Raw genomic sequence first — 24,709 nt, forward strand, 5'->3', positions numbered from 1 at the left:
TCAGAATATTCTTTATGGTCAGGGAAAAAGTGAAAATTTTCTCTGGAAATCAGGGAAAAGTCAGGGAAAAATAAAATTAAATATTTGTGGCAACCCTGATGAATGTAAATAATTTTTTATTGAGAAAAGTAATTGCAAAGCCAAAGGAAATACGATAATTCGAACAAAAAAATTAAATTCATATAAAATAGTTACCAAGATTGTCGAATTTAAAAACAGTTTTCGTTCTGCTTAATTTATTGTTTACTCACGACAAATAAACTGCAATACCTCAAAAAAAGAGTTACTAATAACAATAAAGGAATGAAGAAGACTGATATCGAGAACTAAAGTAAAATAATTTATTGATAAATAAATAATTAAAACAATGTCACATTTATATGATACTCTTTCTTCAGGAAGACAGAGATGCGTAATTATTGATAATAGTCGTAATACACAAAGCGCTTAGACATATATATATACGTATTATGATCAATGGGCTCAATTGTCGAGCGGCTCCGTTTATAATTGAATGTAGTATTAATTAATTCATCCGTTAATTGTAAATATTATTATTACTATTAATTATTATTTATAGAATACATAGAAGAGAATTAAAAAGTTAAATTTTATATTATTTTGATTCTATCAAAAATAAAATTTAATTTTTATATTTTCATCTAATGACTTTATATCGCAGTATAATTTTTGATGATTATAAAGATATTATTCCAAATCACTTGTTCTAATCAAAATTATAATTTAAGCCTTTTTATCACTCTAATCCTATATTTTACGATTGAGCGATATTTTTTTTATCCATCAAAGAAAATATAAATTATTTTATTGCGTTAATATTGGGATTTCAATTTTGTTGACCGACTCAAAGTTTAAAGGATTATAAACAAGTTTTATTATATTTGTTATCTAGAAATTATATAATCAATTTTATACACTTGATAAAAAAAACTGTAAATATTGTTAAGAATACATATTTTATGATACTTTATAAGTTTATATTATAAGAAATTGTTGAATAAAAATTAAAAATGTTTAAAAATGTTTAAAAATAAAGAATTGAAAATTAATTTCGTTTTTTAATTCACCACTATTCACCACTTTGTTTGACTAACTTCAAACAGTAATTTTTCGGTTGTTAACTGTTTCTTTTCACCTTGTTTGGTTAATGTGCAGTGATGTGCAGTTAATGTGAATTCAGAGGTAGAATTTTGTTAGACAACAAATTTAATTATCTAATTGGCGAAAATGTCTCAGAGCGTTAACAAGTCTAAAGCAGAGAGTGAAATTCATAAAGTAAGAAACTAAAAGTAAAATAAATTTATTTCTCGTACTGAAAAATTTAATTAAAATCGAAATATGTCAGAAATATTAAACTTAACCAATAAATTTATTTGTCTCTGAAAAAAGGAAAAATTAAATAGATAATTAAACTTTAATTAACAGAATGAAGACGACACGTGTTTGGAAGAAGATCTTTTGCAGATAGTCGAAGATTTATCAGTAAGTGATGAAAAAAAAGACAAATAGAAATATTTTAAAGATTTTACAGTCTTCGCACTCGATTTAAAATAGTAGCAAAAAGTAGTTTTCAAACTAAAAAAAGTAGCTATCACAAAACTGAAAAAAATGTCATTCCATATTTTTTATTTTTCTGACTTTTTCCTAATTTTTATCAAAAATATTTACTTCTTTCTTATCCTGTAAATAAATTGAATTTCTGCAACGAATTTTATTATTCATGAAAAAATTTAAATATTTGTAAAAATGATTTAATTCTTGCGAAGAATTTTAGAAAAATTATTAAATAATTGATTTCTTCTGACTAATTTTATGCAAATTCTAATTTAAATAATTGAATTTCTGAGAAATTTTTAATATTCATGAAAAGAATTGAATTCTTACGAAGATTTTTAAAAACAACTTTTTAAATAATTGAATTCTGTTTGGAAATTTTTTGAAAATAGTAGATATTAAAAATCATTGAATTGCGAAAAGTTTTTTAAAAGTAATTCAATTTTACAAAGAATTCTATTAAAAATTTTCAGAACAATTGAATGTCTGTGTGGTATTTTATTAGATTTTTTTTGAAAATAATTGAATTTTTGATAACGATTTTTTTAGAATTTTTTAAAATAATTGAATTTCCAAGAAAAAATTTATTACTTTGAAAAATAATTGAATTCTTGTGATGAATATTGATATTTATGAAAATAATTGAATTTTGCAAAGAATTTTATTAAAATGCTTCAAAATAATTGAATTTTCGGGAATAATTTTGTTATTTATCTTTAATAATTGAATTCTTTCGAAGAATTATTTATGTAAATAATTGAATTCTTATGGGAAGAATTTTATTAAAATCTAAAAGAATAATTGGATTATTTCAAAAAAATGTAATTAAAATTATATTTAAAATAATTGAATTCTTTCGAACAACTTTATTAAAATAATTGAAAATAATTGAATTCCTCTAAAAAATTTTAATTCTTTTATAAATAATTGAATTCTTTCAAAAAATTTTTAAAAATATTTTTTTAAATAATTGATTTTTTCGAGAAATTGAAATTAAATTTTTAAGAAATATATATAATTACAATTTTTAAGCAATTCCTGTAAAGTTGTATTAAAAATAATTGAAATCCTGCAATAAATTTTATTATTTATGAAACATAATTGAATAGTTGCTAAGAATTTTATTAAAATATTCAAAAATAATTGAATTCCTGAAAAGAATTTTATTATTTATGTAAATAATTGAATTATTGCGAAAAATTTTATTAAAATGTTTAAAAAGAATTGAATTTGTGTGAAAAATTTTGGTATTTTTGAAAATAATTGAATTCTTGTAGAAAACTTTATTTGTGAAAATAATTGAATTTTTTGATTAATTAATTTAAAATAGTATTAGAAATAATTGAAATTCTTCGATGAGTTTTATTATTCATGAAAATATTTGAATTCTTCCTTAGAATTTTATAAAAAATTTTTTTTAAAAATTGAATTTCCATGAAAAATGTTATTATTAGTGAAATTATTTGAATTATTGTGAAGAATTGTATAATAATTTTGTCAAATAAATAAATTAATTGCATTCCAGTGGAAATTTTATTATTTATGAAAATAATTGAATTTTAGATGAATTTTATTAATTTTTTAAAAATAATTTGAATTTTTGATGAATTTTATCAATTTTTTAAAATAATTGAATTGTTTTGCGAAAAATTTTTTTTTCTAAATATTGAAAATAATTGAATTTTAAATATTTTTTGAAAATATTTGAATCGTTTTAAAGAATTTGATTATAATTTTTGAGAATAGTTTTTTTTATTTCTAATATTAGCGAATTTAAAGTAGTGGAAATTTTCAAAAAAAAAAAAAAAAAAAAAAAAACAGAAATAGCAGCTTTTAGTGATTGAAATCTAAAAAAAACTACCCAAATAGTAGCATAACAAAAAAAAAAGTTGTAAATAGTAGGTTTTAGTAGAGGAGTGCGAAGCCTGGATTTTATTAAAAAAAAATTGCTGTTTTATAGAATTTGATTTTTCTATTAAAGAACAAAAATGAAAATGAATTGATGACATCTCTGGTACAATTGAAAAAATTGATGCAAACTTCAACGACGTCAATGACATCAGTTCCAAAGCCTTTGAAATACTTAAGAAACTCTTATGAGCTTTTGAAAAGAATTTATGACAAGATTATAACGAGGGAAGTTAAAATCCTTTTTGCTGACATTCTCAGTGTTTTAGCATTGGCAGGTGCCACTTCCGCGTCAAGGGAATGTCTAGATTTCTGTCTTCAGGGAACAATGATTGATCCCGGCGACTGGGGTCACGAATACGTTCGACGATTGGAATTGGAAATTATTGATGAATGGACAAATATGCCAATTGAAAACGAACAAGTCATTAAGTAAGGAGAAATTTATTTTCATTTCTTGAATTAACTAAAAATAAAATGAAAAAAACAGTTTTTTATACACTATTTACAAAAAACAATTATAAATTCAATTAGAACTTTAGATCGACTTTAGAAACTTTTATTGAAGAATAAATTTTACTTTATTTTAATATTTGAGAAAAAAAGACGATGATTTCTGATTAAAGTTAATTTTGAAGTAAATTTTGACGAGAAATGAATTTTTTTGTTTAGAGAACATATAATGCCATTGATAAGGAATATAATAAAGTTCGATATGAAGGATAATGCGGAAATACAAGCATGCGATCTCAGTTTAGAAATCGATCAAATAGAATTATTGGATAGTCACTTAGACTCGACAAATTACTCAAGAGTTTGCAATTATCTCGCAAGTTGTGCTGTTTACAGGTAATTCTTTTATAGTATTTTATTTTTTTTATTTATTATTTTATATTCTTTATTTTCGACGAGTATATTTTTAATTTTAAATATTATAAAAATATATAAACTATCAAAAATGTTATAGATATTGATAATTAATTAAATTTTTTTTTAATTTCAACAAAAAATGTGCTTTTTAAATATTGCAGTTTTAATTTTTAGAAATTTTCATTAAATTTCAAAAGGTTTTACATTGGAAAGTATTTTGAAACTTTAAATCCTTGTGAAAAAATAAATAAAAATAAGTATTCAAATATTTATTAGACAAAAATTTAGTTTTTTTTCTAAGAAATGAGGTTTTTAAAAAATTAAAATACAAACATTTTTTGAAAATAGTTGTGTTTCCGAAAATAATGTTAAAAATTTGAAAAAAAGGAAATTTTCTCAAATTTCATTAAAATAAATTTTATAAATTTTATATTTTTAAAGAATTTTATTTTCTCACTTTAAACAATTATTTTTAAATATTATTATATTTTTTAAAGAATAAAATTGTAACTAAAAATTTGAAAATTTACAAAAAAAAAAATTGAATTTTTCAAAAATTTTTGTATAATTAAATATATTTTATCGTTGAATTCTAATAAAATTGGCGACTCTGAATTTTTATTTTTACTATTTTTGAAGCATTTTCTTTAAAAAAAAAATTTTTTTTCTTAAAATTTATATTTATTCTTTGATAAAAAATATTTAAGTTTTGAATAATTGTAGAAATTCTAAAAAGTAAGGTTTTTGAAAAATTGTGATTATAATTTTTCGAAGAGAATTGAATTCCCGAAAATAATTTAAAAATTGAAACAATTAGAAGTTTTGTCAAATTTTATTGTTGAAATACATTTTACATTTCACACAATTTAATTTTATTACTTTTGAAAATTGTTTTGAAATGTAATCGTATTTTTTGAAGAATTGTATTTCGAAAAATTATATTTTTTTAAAAATAATAACTTTTCATTAAATTTCAAAAAGATAGTTTTTGTTACTAACAAAGAGCCTAAAAATTTCACGGACTTGTTATTCTAGTTTTAACAATAATAAAATTTTTGTTTCTGAAAAAATTGAATGACTAAAAATTTTTGAAAAATCAATTATATTTTAATTGCAATTGGACGTAAAATATTTAATGGTAATTAAACGACTAACAAATCTTTTAATTTTAATTATTGAAGCGAAGAATTTGATCGACAAAAAATTTTGCAATCAGTGGCAAATAATTATTTAAAATTCGCCGATTATTGTAAAGCAATATTAATAGCCATGCAACTTCAAGATTATGATCTAGTTTTCGAGTGTTTTGCAAATTGTCCGGATTCTTTAATGAGGAAGCAATTAGCGTTTCTTGTGGCTAGACAACAGGTTTAATAAAATTAAAAATAAATAATAAAAATGAAATAATAAAAAAAAAACTTTAGTATTTTGAAAAATGATTTATTTTTCAAGGACAAACCATTGAGAAAGGATTACAAAGGTGAAGAAGCTAATGATATTGAGACGATAATAAGCAACGGACATGTGAACGAACATTTTCAAATGCTGGCTCGCGAATTGGACATTTTAGAGCCTAAGCTTCCTGACGAAATTTATAAATCATGGCTGGAGCAAACAACAGGAATTTTAAAACGAATAGAACACGATTCGGCGAGGGCAAATTTGGCCGCTAGCTTTGCTTCCGGTTTTGTGCACACTGGATTTGGAGTTGATAAATTAATGTCCGATCCAGAAGAATCTTGGGTTTACAAAAATAAGGTACGGATTTTAAAATAACTAAAAAATAATCTATTTATTTATTTACATTTTTATGTTAAAAGTTAAAACATATTTTTTATAATAAATTAATATTTTTTATATTCTATTAGTATTAAATTTTTCTCGTTTTATGGAAATTTTTTAGCTCGAATAACAAAACGAAAAAATGTTAAATTCTGTCATTTTTTCAAAAAAATTTTTTTTCATCAAAGGATTTTACTTTCTTGTTAATTTATTGTTTGTTAAAAATATTTTTTAATAAATTTGGGATTAGGTGCTCAGAGTTAAATATTCATAATAACAGAACTCATAAACCTTGTGGCATGTTAATAAATGTCACCCAAATTGTTAGTGTAATATATGAAATATTTTATGTGACTCCAAAATAGTTCCATTTTATAACCACTTAAAATGGTTTTAATGAGTTTAAAGGAGAACAATGCAAAATTTACCTTTTGATGAAAATTTTCCAAAATTAATATTTTTCGATTCTAAAAATTTATACTTTATTTTTCGAATATGAACGACTCACTCGAAGAGGAAATATTTAAAAAAATTGATATCATCAGGGTTGCCACAAAAATTTAATTTTGTTTTTCCCTGATTTCCAGACAAAGTTTTTATTTTTTCCCTGGTTCTAAGAAATATTTTGATTCACTCTAAAAATCATTAGATACTCGAAAAAAAATTGTTCTATTACATTTTTTTTAATTATAAGAATTTTTAATTTTTTTATTTTCTTCAAAATTATTTTCATCATTTCAATTCAATTATTATTTATTATATTGTATCCACAATTTTTAAATAAAATTATTCTTTAAATTAATCAATTATTATTTTTAATAATTTTTTAAAAATTCTTTGAGAATTTTCAAATTCATTTGTTTAAAATTCAATTTTATGAAATTTCAGTTATTCGTAATTTCTTACACAAGAAAAATTCTGATTTCAAAGATTTCCATTTGAAATCTTTTTGAAATTCGATTAATTTTCAAAATTTATCATTTATGAAAATAATTAAATTCCTAAAAAGAATTTTATTATTTATGAAAACAATTGAATTATTGCAAAGAAATTATAAAAAACTTGAATTCAAATTTTTATTATTTATAAAATTAATTAAATATTGGCGTAGAATTTTATTAAAAAAGATTTTTTTTAAATAATTGAAATTTTGCCAAGAATTTTATTAAAAAAGATTTTTTTTAAATAATTGAAATTTTGCCAAGAATTTTATTAAAAAAGATTTTTTTTAAATAATTGAAATTTTGTCAAGAATTTTATTAAAACGTTTGAAACATAATTAAATTTCTGAAAAAAATTTTATTATTTCTAAAGATAATTGAGAGTTTAAAAAACTTTTTGAACATAATTGAATTTCATCGAAGAATTTTATTACTTTTGAAAATAATTGAATTTCTGCAATTATTTGTAACTTCTCAAAAATTCAATTCTTTCTCGTGTTTTTATCTAAAATTTTTATGAAAATCTATTTTTTTTAATAATTAATTAAATATAATTATATTAAAGAATTTAACTAATTTTAGAAGAATTTGAATTATTATAATTTCTCAAAATTTATGAAAATTGTAAACGAAACTCTTTTCAAATTCAATTAATTTCGAAATATTTAAGTAAAATTATCTATATTAATAATAATCGTTGTATGCCGGTAATCTGTTCGCAGTTTAAAGTTAGTTGTTGCTTGCTTCTTTGTTTCTTAAATTTTTTAATAACTGTTCTTTTTAAATTTTAAAAATTTTATAATTAAATGTATTGAAAATCATCGAATTGTTGCAAAGAATTTTATCTGAAAATATTGATAATAATAGAATTCCATCGAAGAAATTTATTATTTAGGAAAATAATTGAATTCTCGGGAAGAATTTTGATAAAATATTTGAAAATTCTAATCTATTTTCTTTTGAAGAATTAAAAAATTTTTTTTTTTAATAATAAAGTTTCTTTAATAATTTTATGAACAATTTTTTTCAAGTTTTAAAAATAATCGTGTTTGTTAATAATTGAAATTAAACATTCAATTATTGAATTTTATTAGAATTTCAGAAAATAATTGAATTTTTTTGAAATATTTTATAACGAATTAAGAAAAAAATGGAATTCTTTCGTGAAATGTTTTTGAAAATAATTGAATTTTCGCAAAGATTTCACGATTTAAATAAATAATTGAATTGTTTCGAAGGATTTATTAAAATTTTAGAAAATAATTGTATATTCGTTCCTGAAATTTCATTAAAATTTTAATTCTTAAAATTTTGAATTCTTACAAAGAATGTTAGTATTTATGAAAATAATAATTAAATCCCTGGAAGGAATTTTAAAATTTATATGAAAATAATTGAATTCTCGCGAAGAATTTTATTGAAATTTTTGAAATTAATAAACAAGAATAATTAATCAGTAAATTAGTTAATAATTGAATTTTTTTAAAGTTTGAATTTGAAATTATTCAAAAATTCATATTTTTTATGAATTCTAAAAATTTAATTTTTCCCAGTACTTTTAATAAAAATCCCTGAATTTCCTGATATGTGGCAACCCCGAATTCATAAACCTCTTGTTAAAAGAATAAATAAATAAACGAAAACCAGATTCTTTGAATATTATAAATAATTATTGGACCTTTTTCGACAAGGAACATGGAATGCTGTCGGCAACAGCTTCTTTGGGCTTGATTCACATGTGGGACGTTGATGGAGGACTCGTACCAATCGACAAGTTAATTTTTAAAACTAATTAATTAACGGACGTAAATAGTGAAATGGAAAAAAGTGAAATTTGACTATCTATTTTTTACAGATATCTTTATTCAACTGAAGACTTTATCAAATCTGGAGCTCTGTTGGCAATTGGTTTGGTGAACTGTGGCGTTCGTAATGAATGTGATCCAGCCTTGGCACTCCTCAACGAATATGTGATGAATCAAAATCAAAAATTGCGAATTGGTGCCGTTTTGGGTCTTGGATTAGCTTACGCTGGCTCCCAAAGATCAGACGTTTCGCAATTAATGATCAATGTATTACTGGACAGGCAAAGTAATTTTATATCTTCTATTTATTCATCTAATTATTAAATTAGCAAAAAAAAGAGGTTTTTTTTTTAAAAGTAAAAATGCACAAAGCACAGAATAATTTTGCAAAAGTAATTTGTCCAATTTCCAGTACTTCAATAAGTGTATTCATTCAGGAAATATTTTTCAAGAATATTCTTTAAATTTTCGAATAATATTCTTTACGAAGATTTCTTTAATATTCTTCAAGTATATTCCGTAAGGATATTCAATTAAGGGGAGGGTACACCGATATTTTTTACTGTATCAAGAAAATAACTTAAATATTCCATAAAATTATTTTTAAGGTAATTTTTTGACGAATTCAATAATAATCATACAATAAAAGGGGACGAAAAATATTGTGACCCTTTTTGAATTTTAATTTTTCTTAAACATTGGTAGATTTTGAAATCTATGCGTAATTTTGTAGAAAATGTTTTTGAATCCACAAAAAAATTGATAAATAAAAAAATCGATTTTCATAATTTTTAAAGCAGATTTTTGAATGAAAACTTTATTCTTAGGCTGAAAATGTTAAAAATACCATTATTATTAAATTTTTTTATTTAAAAATTAATCATTTGATTAATCAATTAATTATTAATCTTAATCAATTAATTATTAATTTATTATCAATTTATTATTAATCAATTAATCAATTGATTTAAACAAATTTAATCTGAACTCGTGTTATTATTTAATTTATTTTTTATTTTTTCCATTATAGGTTCTAGGGAAATTGTATCACTTGCCGCTATTTCATTGGGTTTAATAAATGTTGGCTCGACTAATTCCGAAGCTTCTTCGACAATTCTCCAAAAACTCTTGGAATCTACACCTCAAGAATTATCAGACACACACTCCAGGTTCGAATACCCTGATATTTGAGAAGAAAAAGTTTTTTACAATTTTATTATCTTTTGTGTTGAATTTTCCAGATTTCTTCCACTGTCTTTGGGATTAATTTACATGGGTCGTCGCGATGCCATTGAAACACTTTCAGCGGCTCTTGAAGTTTTACCAGAACCTTACAAATTAGCTTCACAAACAATGCTTCAAGTATTTTTAATTTTAATATAATTTATTTACAGACAATATACACTAAAAAAAGTACTAATTTCGTAGAGGGTTACCACAGGTCATAGAAATCAGGGAAAAGTCAAGGATTTAAAAAAAAATTTTTTTTTTTTTTTAATTAAAAATGCTAAAAAAATTTAATTTTTGAAATTCATAAGAAAATTCTAAATTCTGGTGTATTTTTTGTTTGCCTCATAAACTATGAACTTACTACGAATTCTAATACAAAACCTGCAATTTTTTATATTTCTGACAATAATTTCTTTTTAAATGACTTAATTCTTCAAGAACTATCCACAAAATTCTTTGTAGAAATTCAATTATGTTCAAAAATTTTTAAAAATTTTCATAAAAATTTTAATTTTCTTTATAAACAATAGAATTCTTCTCCGAATTTCAATTATTTTCAAAATTTTTGGCAAAACTTAAATCATTTTCAAAAGATTTTCCTCAATTCAATGATTTTCAATATCTACAATTTTAATAAAATGATCCTTAAGAAATTCAATTATTAAAAAAAAAAATTGTAACAAAATTCTACGCAAAAATTTAATTTTTTTCATAAATAATAAAAATTTAAAAATTCAATTATTTTCATAAATAATAAAACTCATCGCAGAATTTCATTTAATTTTAATACAATTATAATTGAATTCCTCAAAAGAAGAATTATTCTTAAAAATTTTATTAAAATTTGTCAAAATAATTCAATTATTTAAAAATTTGTTGATAAAATTCCTTATGCGAGAAATTAATTTTCAGAAACATTAAATTATTCAGTAAATTATTTATTTTTGTAATTAAATAATTAAATTCTCGTAGAATTTTCTAATAAAAATTAATTTAAAAATGAATTTCAGTTTTAAAAATAATTGAATTTTGAAAAGGTTTCAAATTAAAATCTTTGAAAATTAGAATTTTTCATACTTTTGACTAACAATTCTGTAGAATTAATTTTTTAAAAATTATTTGAATTTTCTATTTTATAATATATATTTAATTGAAAAATTTCCGAATATTTAAAATTCCATAAAACTGAATTGTAAACAAATAAATTTGAAAATTTAAGGAAAGGAATTTATCATTCGGAATTCATTTTTAATTTAAAGGAAGATAGATTGTTAACTTCTTCCTTTAAATTATAAATTTGAAAATTCTCAAGAAACTTTTGGAAAAATTATTAAAAATAATAATTGATAATTGATAATCATTTGAAGAATTTTAATAAAGTTTTTTAAAACTTTTACATTTTTCGAAGAATTTACTTAAATTATATTAAAAATATTATTTATTTATGAAAATAATTGAATTCTTAACAAAAAAAACTTTATTACACTTTTTTAAATAATTGAAATAATGTGAAAAATTGTATTACTTGTAAAAATAATTAAATTCTTGAGAAGAAATTTATTAAAATTTTTTGAAAATAATTGAATTTCGGAGAAGAATTTTATTAAATATAAAGATAATTGAAATTTTTGACGAGAAATGTTTAAAAAGTTTTTGAACATAATTAAATTTCTGTGAAGAATTTGGTATTTTTAACTAAAATTGTTTTCTGAATCCATTATTTTTAATGTTTATTTAAATATATATTTAGAAATGTAACTAATTTTAGAAGAATTTGAATTATTAAAATTTTTCAAAAATATAAGTTCTTAAAAATTTCTAAGTAAATTCATTCAAAATTGAAATTTTATAAAATTCCAAATAGAAACTTTTTGAAGTTATTGAATTTTAAAAGATTTGAATTTGAAATTTTTGAAAAAAATCTTAATTTCTATGGAAATATAATAGTGATTAAATATTTATTTGAAAAAGAAGTTATTAAAGTTTTCGAATAATTTTACAATTGAAGAAATTCGTAATTAAATTTAATAGAACATTTTTTTTAGAGTGAATCAGAATATTCTTTAGAGTCAGGGAAAAAGTCAAAAATTTGTCTGTGAATTAGGAAAAAACAAAATTAAATTTTTGTCGCAACTCTGTAGTACCAATTTTAGTACAAAATCATAATTTTGTTCTATTTTAAATTTTTAATACCGAAAACAGCGCTAATGTATAGCACTTTTTTTTACAGTGTAGTGAAAGAATTTTTTAAAAATGCATTTTAAAAATTGCAGAAAATTACACAAAAAGCGATTTTATTGTCGTGATAAAATGTACTTACTAAAAATCGAATTTAAAAAAAAATGATTATTTTTAATTTATTAAATAGGTTTGCTCATACGCCGGTACTGGTGATGTATTGATAGTTCAGGAATTATTGCAAATTTGCTCGGAACCAGTGGGAACTGATAAACTTTCGACAAAATCGACAAACAGTGTAACACCGGATAATTGCTGTAATGCGCCCACTCTCCCTTTGAGTCTCAACTTTCAAGGAAGCAATGACAATAGTAATTCTTCGAAAAGCAAAACTTCCTCTGAAACCAATAAAGAAGAGACTTCATCGTAAACAAACTAACTTACACATCTTCTTGAAAAGATTAATTTTCAAAAGTAAAATTCAAAAAATTTATATACAAAAAAAGAAGGAGAATTTAATTGAAAATTTAATTTTCAGGTTCATTGGTCTTTCTCAAGCCATTGCTTCACTGGGAGTTGGAGTTGTCGGTTTAGCCGAGGGGAAAGAAAATTCAAGAATATTTGGACAAGTAAGTCAACCTCAGATTTTATTCATTTTCATTTTTGAACGAAAGGAAATTATCATAATTATATGAATGGAAATATGAATAAAATAAATGAGGTCTTGATAAATTTCCGAATTTCTGTTTCACATAATTTCTATCTTATCGAAAGTTCAAAATAAAAATCACATCGAATTTAATTTTTGTTGTATTTTTTTGACAAAAAAAATTTTTTCAATTTTCATTTTTTTTTTTTTTGATAAAAAGATCGTCAAAAAAACACAAAAGTTTCAATAATACCGTAAGTGAGGCTAAATTCGCTCAATTTTTCAATTCTTTTTTAAATAACTTCGGGAAACGATAAAAATAAACATTGGCACTGAAAATATATAATCTTTAACCCTTTATCTTTCCTATTACTGCATAAAGAAATTAAAATATGTTGCAGAAAATTATTTATAAGCCGTTTTTTTGTGAGCGACTTTACCTTTAAATGATGGGTAAATTCGCTCACCATTATTATTCTGGCAAAATATATTATAATCTACAAAAATGAAACTAAATATTCTTTAGAATCAATAAAGAAAAAAATTAAGAACAATATACAAAGTTATTGGAATAAATATTTAATATTGTTTTATCAATAAGTAATTAGATTCAATCATTCAATCAAACGTACTCATAACCATAAAAAACAAGGTTAAGTTTGACAGTTTAGTGCTTAAACCGTTTTAAATCGTTTAATTTTCAGTTATAAGAGTACTATTATTTAAAAAAATCGAATTATAAATTATAGTAATTAACATACTTAAAATATCCAGGCCCAAACATCTTTTTTGTAGACTTATTTCCTGAGCGAATTTACACAACAAATTTGAATTTTTTTTAAATTGATTTTTTGCAGAATCTGTTTATTGCTTTAATTTTTGTGCTTTATGAAAATCATGTTGGAGATACAGGAAATGTATTGTTCAGAAGTATTCAACTTAAAAACTTTGAAGTAAAGCTTTATTTCCTACTTTTTCATACTACTTGTTCAATATGAAAATTATTCACTTGTGTTTTAAATATAATTTCTACTGAAAGTTACCAATGAATTTGCTGCAAATAAATTTTAAATTAAAGTTTACCATTTATATTAACCAAAACAATTGTAAATCTTAAATATTTCTGTCTAAAAAGTATGTTAATCGAATTTTAAAAAGAGACATCGGTTGAGCGAATTTACCCTACATGAGCGAATTTAGCCTCACTTACGGTAATTTGAAACAATTTTTAATTTATTATTTAGTTATTTCTGACTTTTTATATCCTGAAATTGCCTTGTAATTAATTAAAAAAAATGTAATAAAAATTACAAAGAGAAAAAATCATAACAATTAAAAGTTCATAAAAGTGGAGAATTTGTTATAAAATGAACCTAGAGTTTAAATTAGCCATAATTTAATTGAAAATTAATTCATAATTATTAAAACTCGAAGCAATAGATAACTTTTAAAAAAAATTAAAACTGGTTTCATTACAAATTCCAAAAAAATAAACTTGATAAATTGAATAAAAAATGTATATCAAAATTTGTATAGCTCCAAGAAATGAATTCTATTCTATTATTCAAAAAATTCACAATTCATTGAAAAACTGTGAAACTTCGATGTAAATTAAACATAATTAATAAAACCTGGAGCAAATAATAATTTGAATAAATGAAAATTAGTTTCATTAAAAATTTAAAACAACTAAAAATGATAAAAATCTTTTAGCTTCTATATCGTTGTATTCCGGTAATCTGTATGAAGTTAATTTTTATTTGCTTTTTTGTTTCCTTCCTTTTTAATCATTTTCATTTTTAGATTTCTTCAATATTAAAATTAGTTGAATTCTTGCAAAGGATGTTATCAAAAAAAATTGAAAATAATTGAATTATTGCGAAGAATTTTATTAAAATTTTTGAAAACTCAAATTAAATTCTTTTGAAAAATTTCTTTAAATTTTTTGAAAATAATGGAGTTTTTTGAATAATTTTAATTAAAAATTTTTAAAATAATTGAATTTTTTCGTAAAATATTATTTAAAATTGTTGAAAAATTGAATTCTTTCATGAAACGTTATTATAAAATTGTATTAAAAATAATTCAATTTTTGCGAATAATTTTACTATTACTTATAAATAAAATTGAATTTTTTTGAAGGATTTATTCAAATTTTAGAAAATAAATTGTATTCGTTCTTGAAATTTTATTAAAATTTTATTTAAAAATAATTGAATTTTTGCAAATAATTTTATTATTTATAAAAGTAATTGAATTTTTGCAAAAAAATGTATTATTTATAAAAATAATTGAATTCTTACAAAGAATTATGTTATTATTTAAGAAAATAATTCAATTATTGCGAAAAATTAATACATACTATTAAATGATAAATGTTTTGACAATATTAGGTAAATAAATTCTTTCAACAAATTTTTTTAATTATTTAAATATACCTAATCGATTTTGTCAATAATTGTAATTAACTTTTAATAAAACTATTCATAGAAAATTGAATTCATTTAAACAATTTTATTAGTTTGTGTAAATAATTAAATTCTTTGAAAAATTTCTTTAAGTGTTTTTAATAAGTAGATTGAAATTAAAATTTTTGAAAATAATTAAATTAAACAAAGAATTTTTTTCAAATATTTAAAATAATCATGTTTGTTAATAATTAGAATTGAAAATTTGATTATTGAATTTTATTAAGATTGTATTGAAAATCATTAAATTACTAAGAAGAATTTTATTATTTATAAAAGTAATTTAATTCTTGCGAAAAATTTCACTGTTTTTAAAATAATCGTCTTTGTTAACAATTGAAATTAATAATTTTACTATTAAATTTTATTAAAAATGTTGATAAAAAATTTAATTCTTTTAAATAATTTTATTATCGAGTTTTTGTAAATAATTAAATTCTTTGAAAAATTTCTTCCAGTTTTTTGATAAAAATGTAGTTTTTTGAATAATTTTAATTGAAAATAGTTGAATTAATCAAAGAATTTTTTTCCAACTTTTTAAAAAATCCCGTCTGTTAATAATATTATAATAAAAAATTTGATTATTAAATTTTATTAAAATTGTATTAAAAATAATTGAATTCCTGGGACGAATTTTATTAGTTATAAAAATACCTAATTCAATTCTTGCAAACAATTTTTCTATATTTATAAAAATAATTAAATTTCTGCAAAAAATTTTACTATAAATTGAATTTTTTCCGATGAATGTTATTATTTATAAAAATAATTGAATTTCTGCAAATAATTATGCTATTTATAAACATAATTAAACTAGCCAAACTATCCGCGCGCAAGCGCGCGGGAATGTTGTATGGGGCTGCTTATTTTAAACAATTTAAAAAATTTTAAAGAAATAATTATTATAACCTACATAACAAAGAGATTTAACTAACTAAAATTTAAATAATTTCACTCAATGGTCTCAATTTAAATAGAATTTACATTACTAGACTTAAACTATGGCTAGAACAATTACAATTAGTATCTGGGTCATCTTTTGCATTGCTTATTTTATAAAGCCATTTTAAATTAAATACTTTTCAAAGAAATAATAATTATTACACAATGAAAAAAGTTTTACTTGAAATAGCGATAAGTTTCTCTAGAATAAGGAAAGTATTAATTGAAGCACTGAAAAATTTCGCTATACTAAAGTGAAATCTGTAGTTCATCCAGCTAAATATTTTTTGCCGTGCATAACGAAAAAAGAATGAAATTAACATCAGATTTTCTACATTCAAAAAAAACGAATTCAATAAGAAATTAGTCATTTTACAACTTAACCAAATTCACCCCAGAAATCACTGAATACGATAATTTAGAAGAAAGTCAGACAAAAGCAGGGTTCCTACAGAATCTGGAAATCATGGAAATCATGGAAATAGTATGGAATTTTTAAAAGGCTTCTAAATTTTTTCAGTTTTTCATTTTTTCTCTTGAATAAAAATTCAAATAATAATAAAGCTAAATGGCATAAAAGAGAGGAAAAAATGTTGAATTTTAAGAAAAACGGATTTTTGAAATTTTTCGAATTTTTGATAATTTTATATTTTTTACCAAAGAGTCGAGACAATTTAATAAGTAAAGTATTTTCCAAAAGCACAAAAATAATAAAGCTAAATCCTATAAAAGAGAGGAAAAAATGTTGAATTTTAAGAAATTTGATTTTTCGGATTTTTGATAATTTTTAATAATTTTTGATTTTTTACCAAAGAGTCGAGACAATTTAATAACTAAAGTATTTTCCAAAAGCACAAAAATAATGAAGCTAATTCCTATAAAAGAGAGGAAAAAATGTTGAATTTTAAGAAATTCGGATTTTTGAATTTTTTCGAATTTTTGATAATTTTAGATTTGTTACCAAAGAGTCGAGACAATTTAATAAGTAAAGTATTTTCCAAAAGCACAAAAATAATGAATCTAAATCCCATAAAAGAGAAGAAAAAATGTTGAATTTTAAGAAAATCGGATTTTTGAATTTTTGATAATTTTCGATAATTTTAGATTTTTTACCAAAGAGTCAAGACAATTTAATAAGTAAAGTATTTTCCAAAAGCACAAAAATAATGAATCTAAATCTCATAAAAGAGAAGAAAAAATGTTGAATTTTAAGAAAATCGGATTTTTGAATTTTTGATAATTTTCGATAATTTTAGATTTTTTACCAAAGAGTCGAGACAATTTAATAAGTAAAGTATTTTCCAAAAGCACAAAAATAATGAAGCTAAATCCCATAAAAGAGAAGAAAAAATGTTGAATTTTAAGAAATTTGATTTTTCGGATTTTTGATAATTTTTAATAATTTTTGATTTTTTACCAAAGAGTCGAGACAATTTAATAAGTAAAGTATTTTCCAAAAGCACAAAAATAATGAAGCTAAATCCTATAAAAGAGAGGAAAAAATGTTGAATTTTAAGAAATTCGGATTTTTGAATTTTTGATAATTTTCGATAATTTTATATTTTTTACCAAAGAGTCGAGACAATTTAATAAGTAAAGTATTTTCCAAAAGCACAAAAATAATTAAGCTAAATCCTATAAAAGAGAGGAAAAAATGTTGAATTTTAAGAAATTTGATTTTTCGGATTTTTGATAATTTTTAATAATTTTTGATTTTTTATCAAAGAGTCGAGACAATTTAATAACTAAAGTATTTTCCAAAAGCACAAAAATAATGAAGCTAATTCCTATAAAAGAGAGGAAAAAATGTTGAATTTTAAGAAATTTGATTTTTCGGATTTTTGATAATTTTTAATAATTTTTGATTTTTTACCAAAGAGTCGAGACAATTTAATAACTAAAGTATTTTCCAAAAGCACAAAAATAATGAAGCTAATTCCTATAAAAGAGAGGAAAAAATGTTGAATTTTAAGAAATTCGGATTTTTGAATTTTTGATAATTTTCGATAATTTTAGATGTTTTACCAAAGAGTCGAAACAATTTAATAAGTAAAGTATTTTCCAAAAGCACAAAAATAATGAAGCTAAATCCCATAAAAAAGAAGAAAAAATGTTGAATTTTAAGAAAATCGGATTTTTGAATTTTTTCGAATTTTTGATAATTTTAGATTTGTTACCAAAGAGTCGAGACAATTTAATAAGTAAAGTATTTTCCAAAAGCACAAAAATAATGAAGCTAAATGCCATAAAAGAGAAGAAAAAATGTTGAATTTTAAGAAAATCGGATTTTTGAATTTTTGATAATTTTCGATAATTTTAGATTTGTTACCAAAGAGTCGAGACAATTTAATAAGAAAAGTATTTTCCAAAAGCACAAAAATAATGAAGCTAAATCCCATAAAAAAGAAGAAAAAATGTTGAATTTTAAGAAAATCGGATTTTTGAATTTTTTCGAATTTTTGATAATTTTAGATTTTTCACCAAAGAGTCGAGACTATTAAATAAGTAAAGTATTTTCCAAAAGCACAAAAATAATGAAGCTAAATTCTATAAAAGAGAAGAAAAAATGTTAAAATTTAAGAAAAACGGATTTTTGATAATTTTAGATTTTTTACCAAAGAGTCGAGACTATTAAATATGTAAAGTATTTTCCAAAAGCACAAAAATAATGAATCTAAATCCCATAAAAGAGAAGAAAAAATGTTGAATTTTAAGAAATTCAATTTTTCGGATTTTTGATAATTTTTAATAATTTTAGATTTTTTACCAAAGACTCGAGACAATTTAATAACTAAAGTATTTTCCAAAAGCACAAAAATAATGAAGCTAATTCCTATAAAAGAGAGGAAAAAATGTTGAATTTTAAGAAATTCGGATTTTTGAATTTTTGATAATTTTCGATAATTTTAGATGTTTTACCAAAGAGTCGAGACAATTTAATAAGAAAAGTATTTTCCAAAAGCACAAAAATAATGAAGCTAAATCCCATAAAAAAGAAGAAAAAATGTTGAATTTTAAGAAAATCGGATTTTTGAATTTTTTCGAATTTTTGATAATTTTAGATTTGTTACCAAAGAGTCGAGACAATTTAATAAGTAAAGTATTTTCCAAAAGCACAAAAATAATGAAGCTAAATGCCATAAAAGAGAAGAAAAAATGTTGAATTTTAAGAAAATCGGATTTTTGAATTTTTGATAATTTTCGATAATTTTAGATTTGTTACCAAAGAGTCAAGACAATTTAATAAGTAAAGTATTTTCCAAAAGCACAAAAATAATGAATCTAAATCCCATAAAAGAGAAGAAAAAATGTTGAATTTTAAGAAAATCGGATTTTTGAATTTTTGATAATTTTTGATAATTTTAGATTTTTTACCAAAGAGTCGAGACAATTTAATAAGTAAAGTATTTTCCAAAAGCACAAAAATAATGAAGCTAAATCCCATAAAAGAGAAGAAAAAATGTTGAATTTTAAGAAATTTGATTTTTCGGATTTTTGATAATTTTTGATAATTTTAGATTTTTTACCAAAGAGTCGAGACAATTTAATAAGTAAAGTATTTTCCAAAAGCACAAAAATAATGAAGCTAAATCCCATAAAAGAGAAGAAAAAATGTTGAATTTTAAGAAATTTGATTTTTCGGATTTTTGATAAATTTTAATAATTTTTGATTTTTTACCAAAGAGTCGAGACAATTTAATAAGTAAAGTATTTTCCAAAAGCACAAAAATAATGAAGCTAAATCCTATAAAAGAGAGGAAAAAATGTTGAATTTTAAGAAATTCGGATTTTTGAATTTTTGATAATTTTCGATAATTTTATATTTTTTACCAAAGAGTCGAGACAATTTAATAAGTAAAGTATTTTCCAAAAGCACAAAAATAATTAAGCTAAATCCTATAAAAGAGAGGAAAAAATGTTGAATTTTAAGAAATTTGATTTTTCGGATTTTTGATAATTTTTAATAATTTTTGATTTTTTATCAAAGAGTCGAGACAATTTAATAACTAAAGTATTTTCCAAAAGCACAAAAATAATGAAGCTAATTCCTATAAAAGAGAGGAAAAAATGTTGAATTTTAAGAAATTCGGATTTTTGAATTTTTGATAATTTTCGATAATTTTAGATTTTTTACCAAAGAGTCGAGACTATTTAATAAGTAAAGTATTTTCCAAAAGCACAAAAATAATGAAGCTAAATCCCATAAAAGAGAAGAAAAAATGTTGAATTTTAAGAAATTTGATTTTTCGGATTTTTGATAATTTTTAATAATTTTTGATTTTTTACCAATGAGTCGAGACAATTTAATAAGTAAAGTATTTTCCAAAAGCACAAAAATAATTAAGCTAAATCCTATAAAAGAGAGAAAAAAATGTTGAATTTTAAGAAATTCGGATTTTTGAATTTTTGATAATTTTCGATAATTTTATATTTTTTACCAAAGAGTCGAGACAATTTAATAAGTAAAGTATTTTCCAAAAGCACAAAAATAATTAAGCTAAATCCTATAAAAGAGAGGAAAAAATGTTGAATTTTAAGAAATTTGATTTTTCGGATTTTTGATAATTTTTAATAATTTTTTATTTTTTTCCAAAGAGTCGTGACAATTTAATAAGTAAAGTATTTTCCAAAAGCACAAAAATAATGAATCTAAATCCCATAAAAGAGAAGAAAAAATGTTGAATTTTAAGAAATTCAATTTTTCGGATTTTTGATAATTTTTAATAATTTTAGATTTTTTACCAAAGACTCGAGACAATTTAATAAGTAAAGTATTTTCCAAAAGCACAAAAATAATGAAGCTAAATGCTATAAAAGAGAAGAAAAAATGTTGAATTTTAAGAAAATCGGATTTTTGAATTTTTGATAATTTTCGATAATTTTAGATTTGTTACCAAAGAGTCAAGACAATTTAATAAGTAATGTATTTTCCAAAAGCACAAAAATAATGAATCTAAATCCCATAAAAGAGAAGAAAAAATGTTGAGTTTTAAGAAATTCAATTTTTCGGATTTTTGATAATTTTTAATAATTTTAGATTTTTTACCAAAGAGTCGAGACTATTAAATATGTAAAGTATTTTCCAAAAGCACAAAAATAATGAAGCTAAATCCCATAAAAAAGAAGAAAAAATGTTGAATTTTAAGAAAATCGGATTTTTGAATTTTTTCGAATTTTTGATAATTTTAGATTTTTTACCAAAGAGTGGAGACAATTTAATAAGTAAAGTATTTTCCACATTAAAAAGTTTGACATTAAAAAATATATAAAAAATGCCAATACTTAACCCACAAAATTAAATTTTCAAAACAAACAAATGAATGCAGATAATTTGCTAACGGAAAGGAAACTTACGATTATTACCTATAATGTATTGTTCCGATGAATGTTATTATTTATAAAAAATAATTGAATTCTTGCTAAGAATTTTATTAAAATTTTTGAAAGTAATAAACAATTTTAATAATTTGTTATCTACTTAATAAGTTAATTTTTTGAATTTTGAATCTAAAATTATTCAAAAATTGAAGTTTATATTTGAAAATACAAAATTTTCTTATTTCCATAATAATAATAAATTGAATATCATGTTTCGCGCTCGTAACATTTGCTAGTACAAAATAATATAATTTATTAAAAAACTGTGTGAATTATTCTGAAATGGTAAAAAATAAAATTTTTTGCAAACATTTCATAATGAAGAAAAATAATAAATTGAAGGAAATTTATAATAAGAATAAGAATAATAATAATAATTTGGAACAGGTTGGAAGGTATGGACCTCCTCAGGCACGAAGAGCCGTTCCCCTTGCTCTGGCTTTGTCATCAATATCGAATCCCGATCCAGCATTAGTCGACGTATTAAACAAATACAGTCACGATAACGATTCAGAAGTGTCATTAAACGCAATATTTGGACTAGGTCTCGTCGGCGCTGGAACGAATAATGCCCGATTAGCGACAATGTTGCGACAACTTGCTGCCTATCATGCGAAAAATTCTAATCATCTATTTTTGGTTCGCATATCCCAAGGACTCATTCATCTTGGAAAAGTAAAATTAATTAATTCCCAGCAAAATTATTCCTTTTTTTCAAATTTTCAATAAAAATGCTAATTTACAATCACAATTTTATGAAATGTATCAAATATTCACACTAAAGCGAATCAAATTGATGCCTAAAATAATTTGGATCAATTTTTGATTTGAGATACACTTTTTTGGTATCAATTCGTTGCAATTTGATACTTTTAAAAGTTAACAATGAAGATAAATTTTACGAGACTTTTGGGAAAACTAATTTTCTTTGGTACATTTTATTTGTTTCTTTCAGGGAACATTATCTTTGTGTCCTTTGAGATTTGCTTCTAAAGTTTTGGATTACACGGCACTGGCTGGATTAATGGTTGTTTTCGTCGCCTTTTTGGACTGCAGAAATCTAATTTTAAGCAAATCGCATTACTTGCTGTACTGTTTGGCTACTGCGATTGAACCCCGATGGATTATCACCCTCGACGAGGATTTAAAGGTGCGATTTTCAATTTAAAATCCTCTATAGTAATTGACATTCTAATCTATTTTATTCTAAATTAAAAAAATCATTTCCAATGTGAGTATTTTTTTATAATTTCAAAATGCTCTAAAAACAATTTTTATGCTTTCGAAATATTAAAAGTACTTATACCTACTATTTTTAACAGTTTTAAAATATTTTTAAAACCCTTTGAAACATTTTTATTTTTGCATAAATCAATGTTGTTTATTATACAGAAATTTTATCATGAAAAAAATTATTATAAACTAGCAAAATTATTCACGTGCAAGCGAGTGAAAATGTTATATTGCACTTATTTTTCTAAACAGTTTGGAACCATTTTAATTTAAGTAATTTTTATCACCGTTATTTTTTAACTATGTCCAGAAAATAATTTTAAATATTCCACAAAATTATTTTTAAAGTAAGTAATTTTTTGTGGAGAATTCAATAGTCATTAAATAAAATTGGTCAGAAAATATTTTGATCTTTTTTGAATTTTTATTTTTATTCAAAATTGGTAGATTTTGAAATCCTGGCATAATTTTGTAGAAATTAAATCCACAAAAAAATTACCAAATGAAAAATTGATTTTCATAATTTTTAAAGCATTTTTTTGAAAAAAAATCTTTGTTTTAGGCTGAAAATACTAAAAAAATACTATTATTATTCAACTTCTTTATATTTTTTTTTAACTAAATTAGGAAAATAAACAAATGAATTTCCATACCTATACAAAAATTGAATAACAATGGTATTTTTTAGTATTTTCAGTTTAAAAAAAATGTTTCGAAAATCATGAAAATGAATTATTTTATTTGGCAATTTTTTTATGGATTCAAAAATAGATTTTCTAATAAATAATAATAAATTCTAATAAATATTTTCTGATTGATTTTATTTTATGACCATTGAATTCCTCACAAAAAATAATTATTATATAACATAACTAAAAACTAATTAAAATTAAATTTTTAATTATTTAAAATTGTAAAGTTTAAAAAATCTTTAACAAATTTCGAGATGACTAATTACAAATCTGACACCAGGTTTTCTAAATTCTAAATGGCGAATTCAATTTGTCAATAATTTTTTTTAAAACTTTACCAAATTCCCTTAAAACTAGTTATTTAGGGATTTTTAGAACGTCTCCAAATCTAAATTTCAAGTCACATTCAAATTGGAATCTTCATTCCGACTTTATGAAATTTAAAGTTATATTCGTTTATGACGAATAATGAAACGACTTTCAAAAAATCCGATAAATTTTATTATTACTATTATTACTGTTCAACTTACTTTTGTCCTGGGAAAACTATTTGATAATATCATTTACAAAATAATTACGAAATTAAAAATAATTCTAATTACCAAAATTGTAGTTATTCGAAAAAAATTGAAATGTTAAAAAATTATTATATTTAAATTTTTGAACAGAGAAATTTGTTCTATAACTTAAATAATTGCAACAAATTAAATTAATTTAAGTAAGAAAAAGTTTAATAATTTCTAAATTTTACCTGCAAACCTAATAAATTTACTAAATGATCTCATTTTAAATACTATTTTTGAACAAAAATATATTCAACAACAAGTTTTTTAAAAATAGTAATAAAAATTATTATTTTTCTTTTTTAAATTTTTTATTTCCAAAATTAAGAAAATTCTTCGCAAAAATCCAATTATGTTAAAAATTTTTTAAAAATTATCGTCAAAATTTCAATTATCTTTATAAATAATTAGATTATTTTCCAAAATTCAATTCTTTTCAAAAATTTTAATAAAATTGTCAAAATTTCAATTATTTTCAAAAAATTTCCTCAATT

General features: G+C 21.5%; 1 protein-coding gene across 1 annotated transcript in view; it reads left to right on the forward strand.

Moving 5' to 3' along the window:
• LOC122498827 (26S proteasome non-ATPase regulatory subunit 2-like) overlaps positions 1-24,709 on the forward strand; it is a 27,780-nt gene continuing 3,071 nt past the window's right edge. Inside the window, exons 1-14 of the mRNA XM_043606772.1 lie at positions 1-1,296; positions 1,447-1,503; positions 3,557-3,915; positions 4,156-4,332; positions 5,535-5,721; positions 5,806-6,111; positions 8,768-8,850; positions 8,932-9,167; positions 9,912-10,050; positions 10,123-10,243; positions 12,480-12,715; positions 12,828-12,918; positions 22,115-22,402; positions 22,683-22,877. Of these exons, the coding sequence (XP_043462707.1) occupies positions 1,249-1,296; positions 1,447-1,503; positions 3,557-3,915; positions 4,156-4,332; positions 5,535-5,721; positions 5,806-6,111; positions 8,768-8,850; positions 8,932-9,167; positions 9,912-10,050; positions 10,123-10,243; positions 12,480-12,715; positions 12,828-12,918; positions 22,115-22,402; positions 22,683-22,877 (2,523 nt within the window). The 5' untranslated portion in view covers positions 1-1,248. The remainder of the gene's footprint in view (positions 1,297-1,446; positions 1,504-3,556; positions 3,916-4,155; positions 4,333-5,534; positions 5,722-5,805; positions 6,112-8,767; positions 8,851-8,931; positions 9,168-9,911; positions 10,051-10,122; positions 10,244-12,479; positions 12,716-12,827; positions 12,919-22,114; positions 22,403-22,682; positions 22,878-24,709) is intronic.

Source organism: Leptopilina heterotoma, unplaced genomic scaffold (genome assembly GCF_015476425.1).
Source record: "Leptopilina heterotoma isolate Lh14 unplaced genomic scaffold, ASM1547642v1 Lhet_16, whole genome shotgun sequence".
Lineage (NCBI taxonomy): Eukaryota > Metazoa > Arthropoda > Insecta > Hymenoptera > Figitidae > Leptopilina > Leptopilina heterotoma.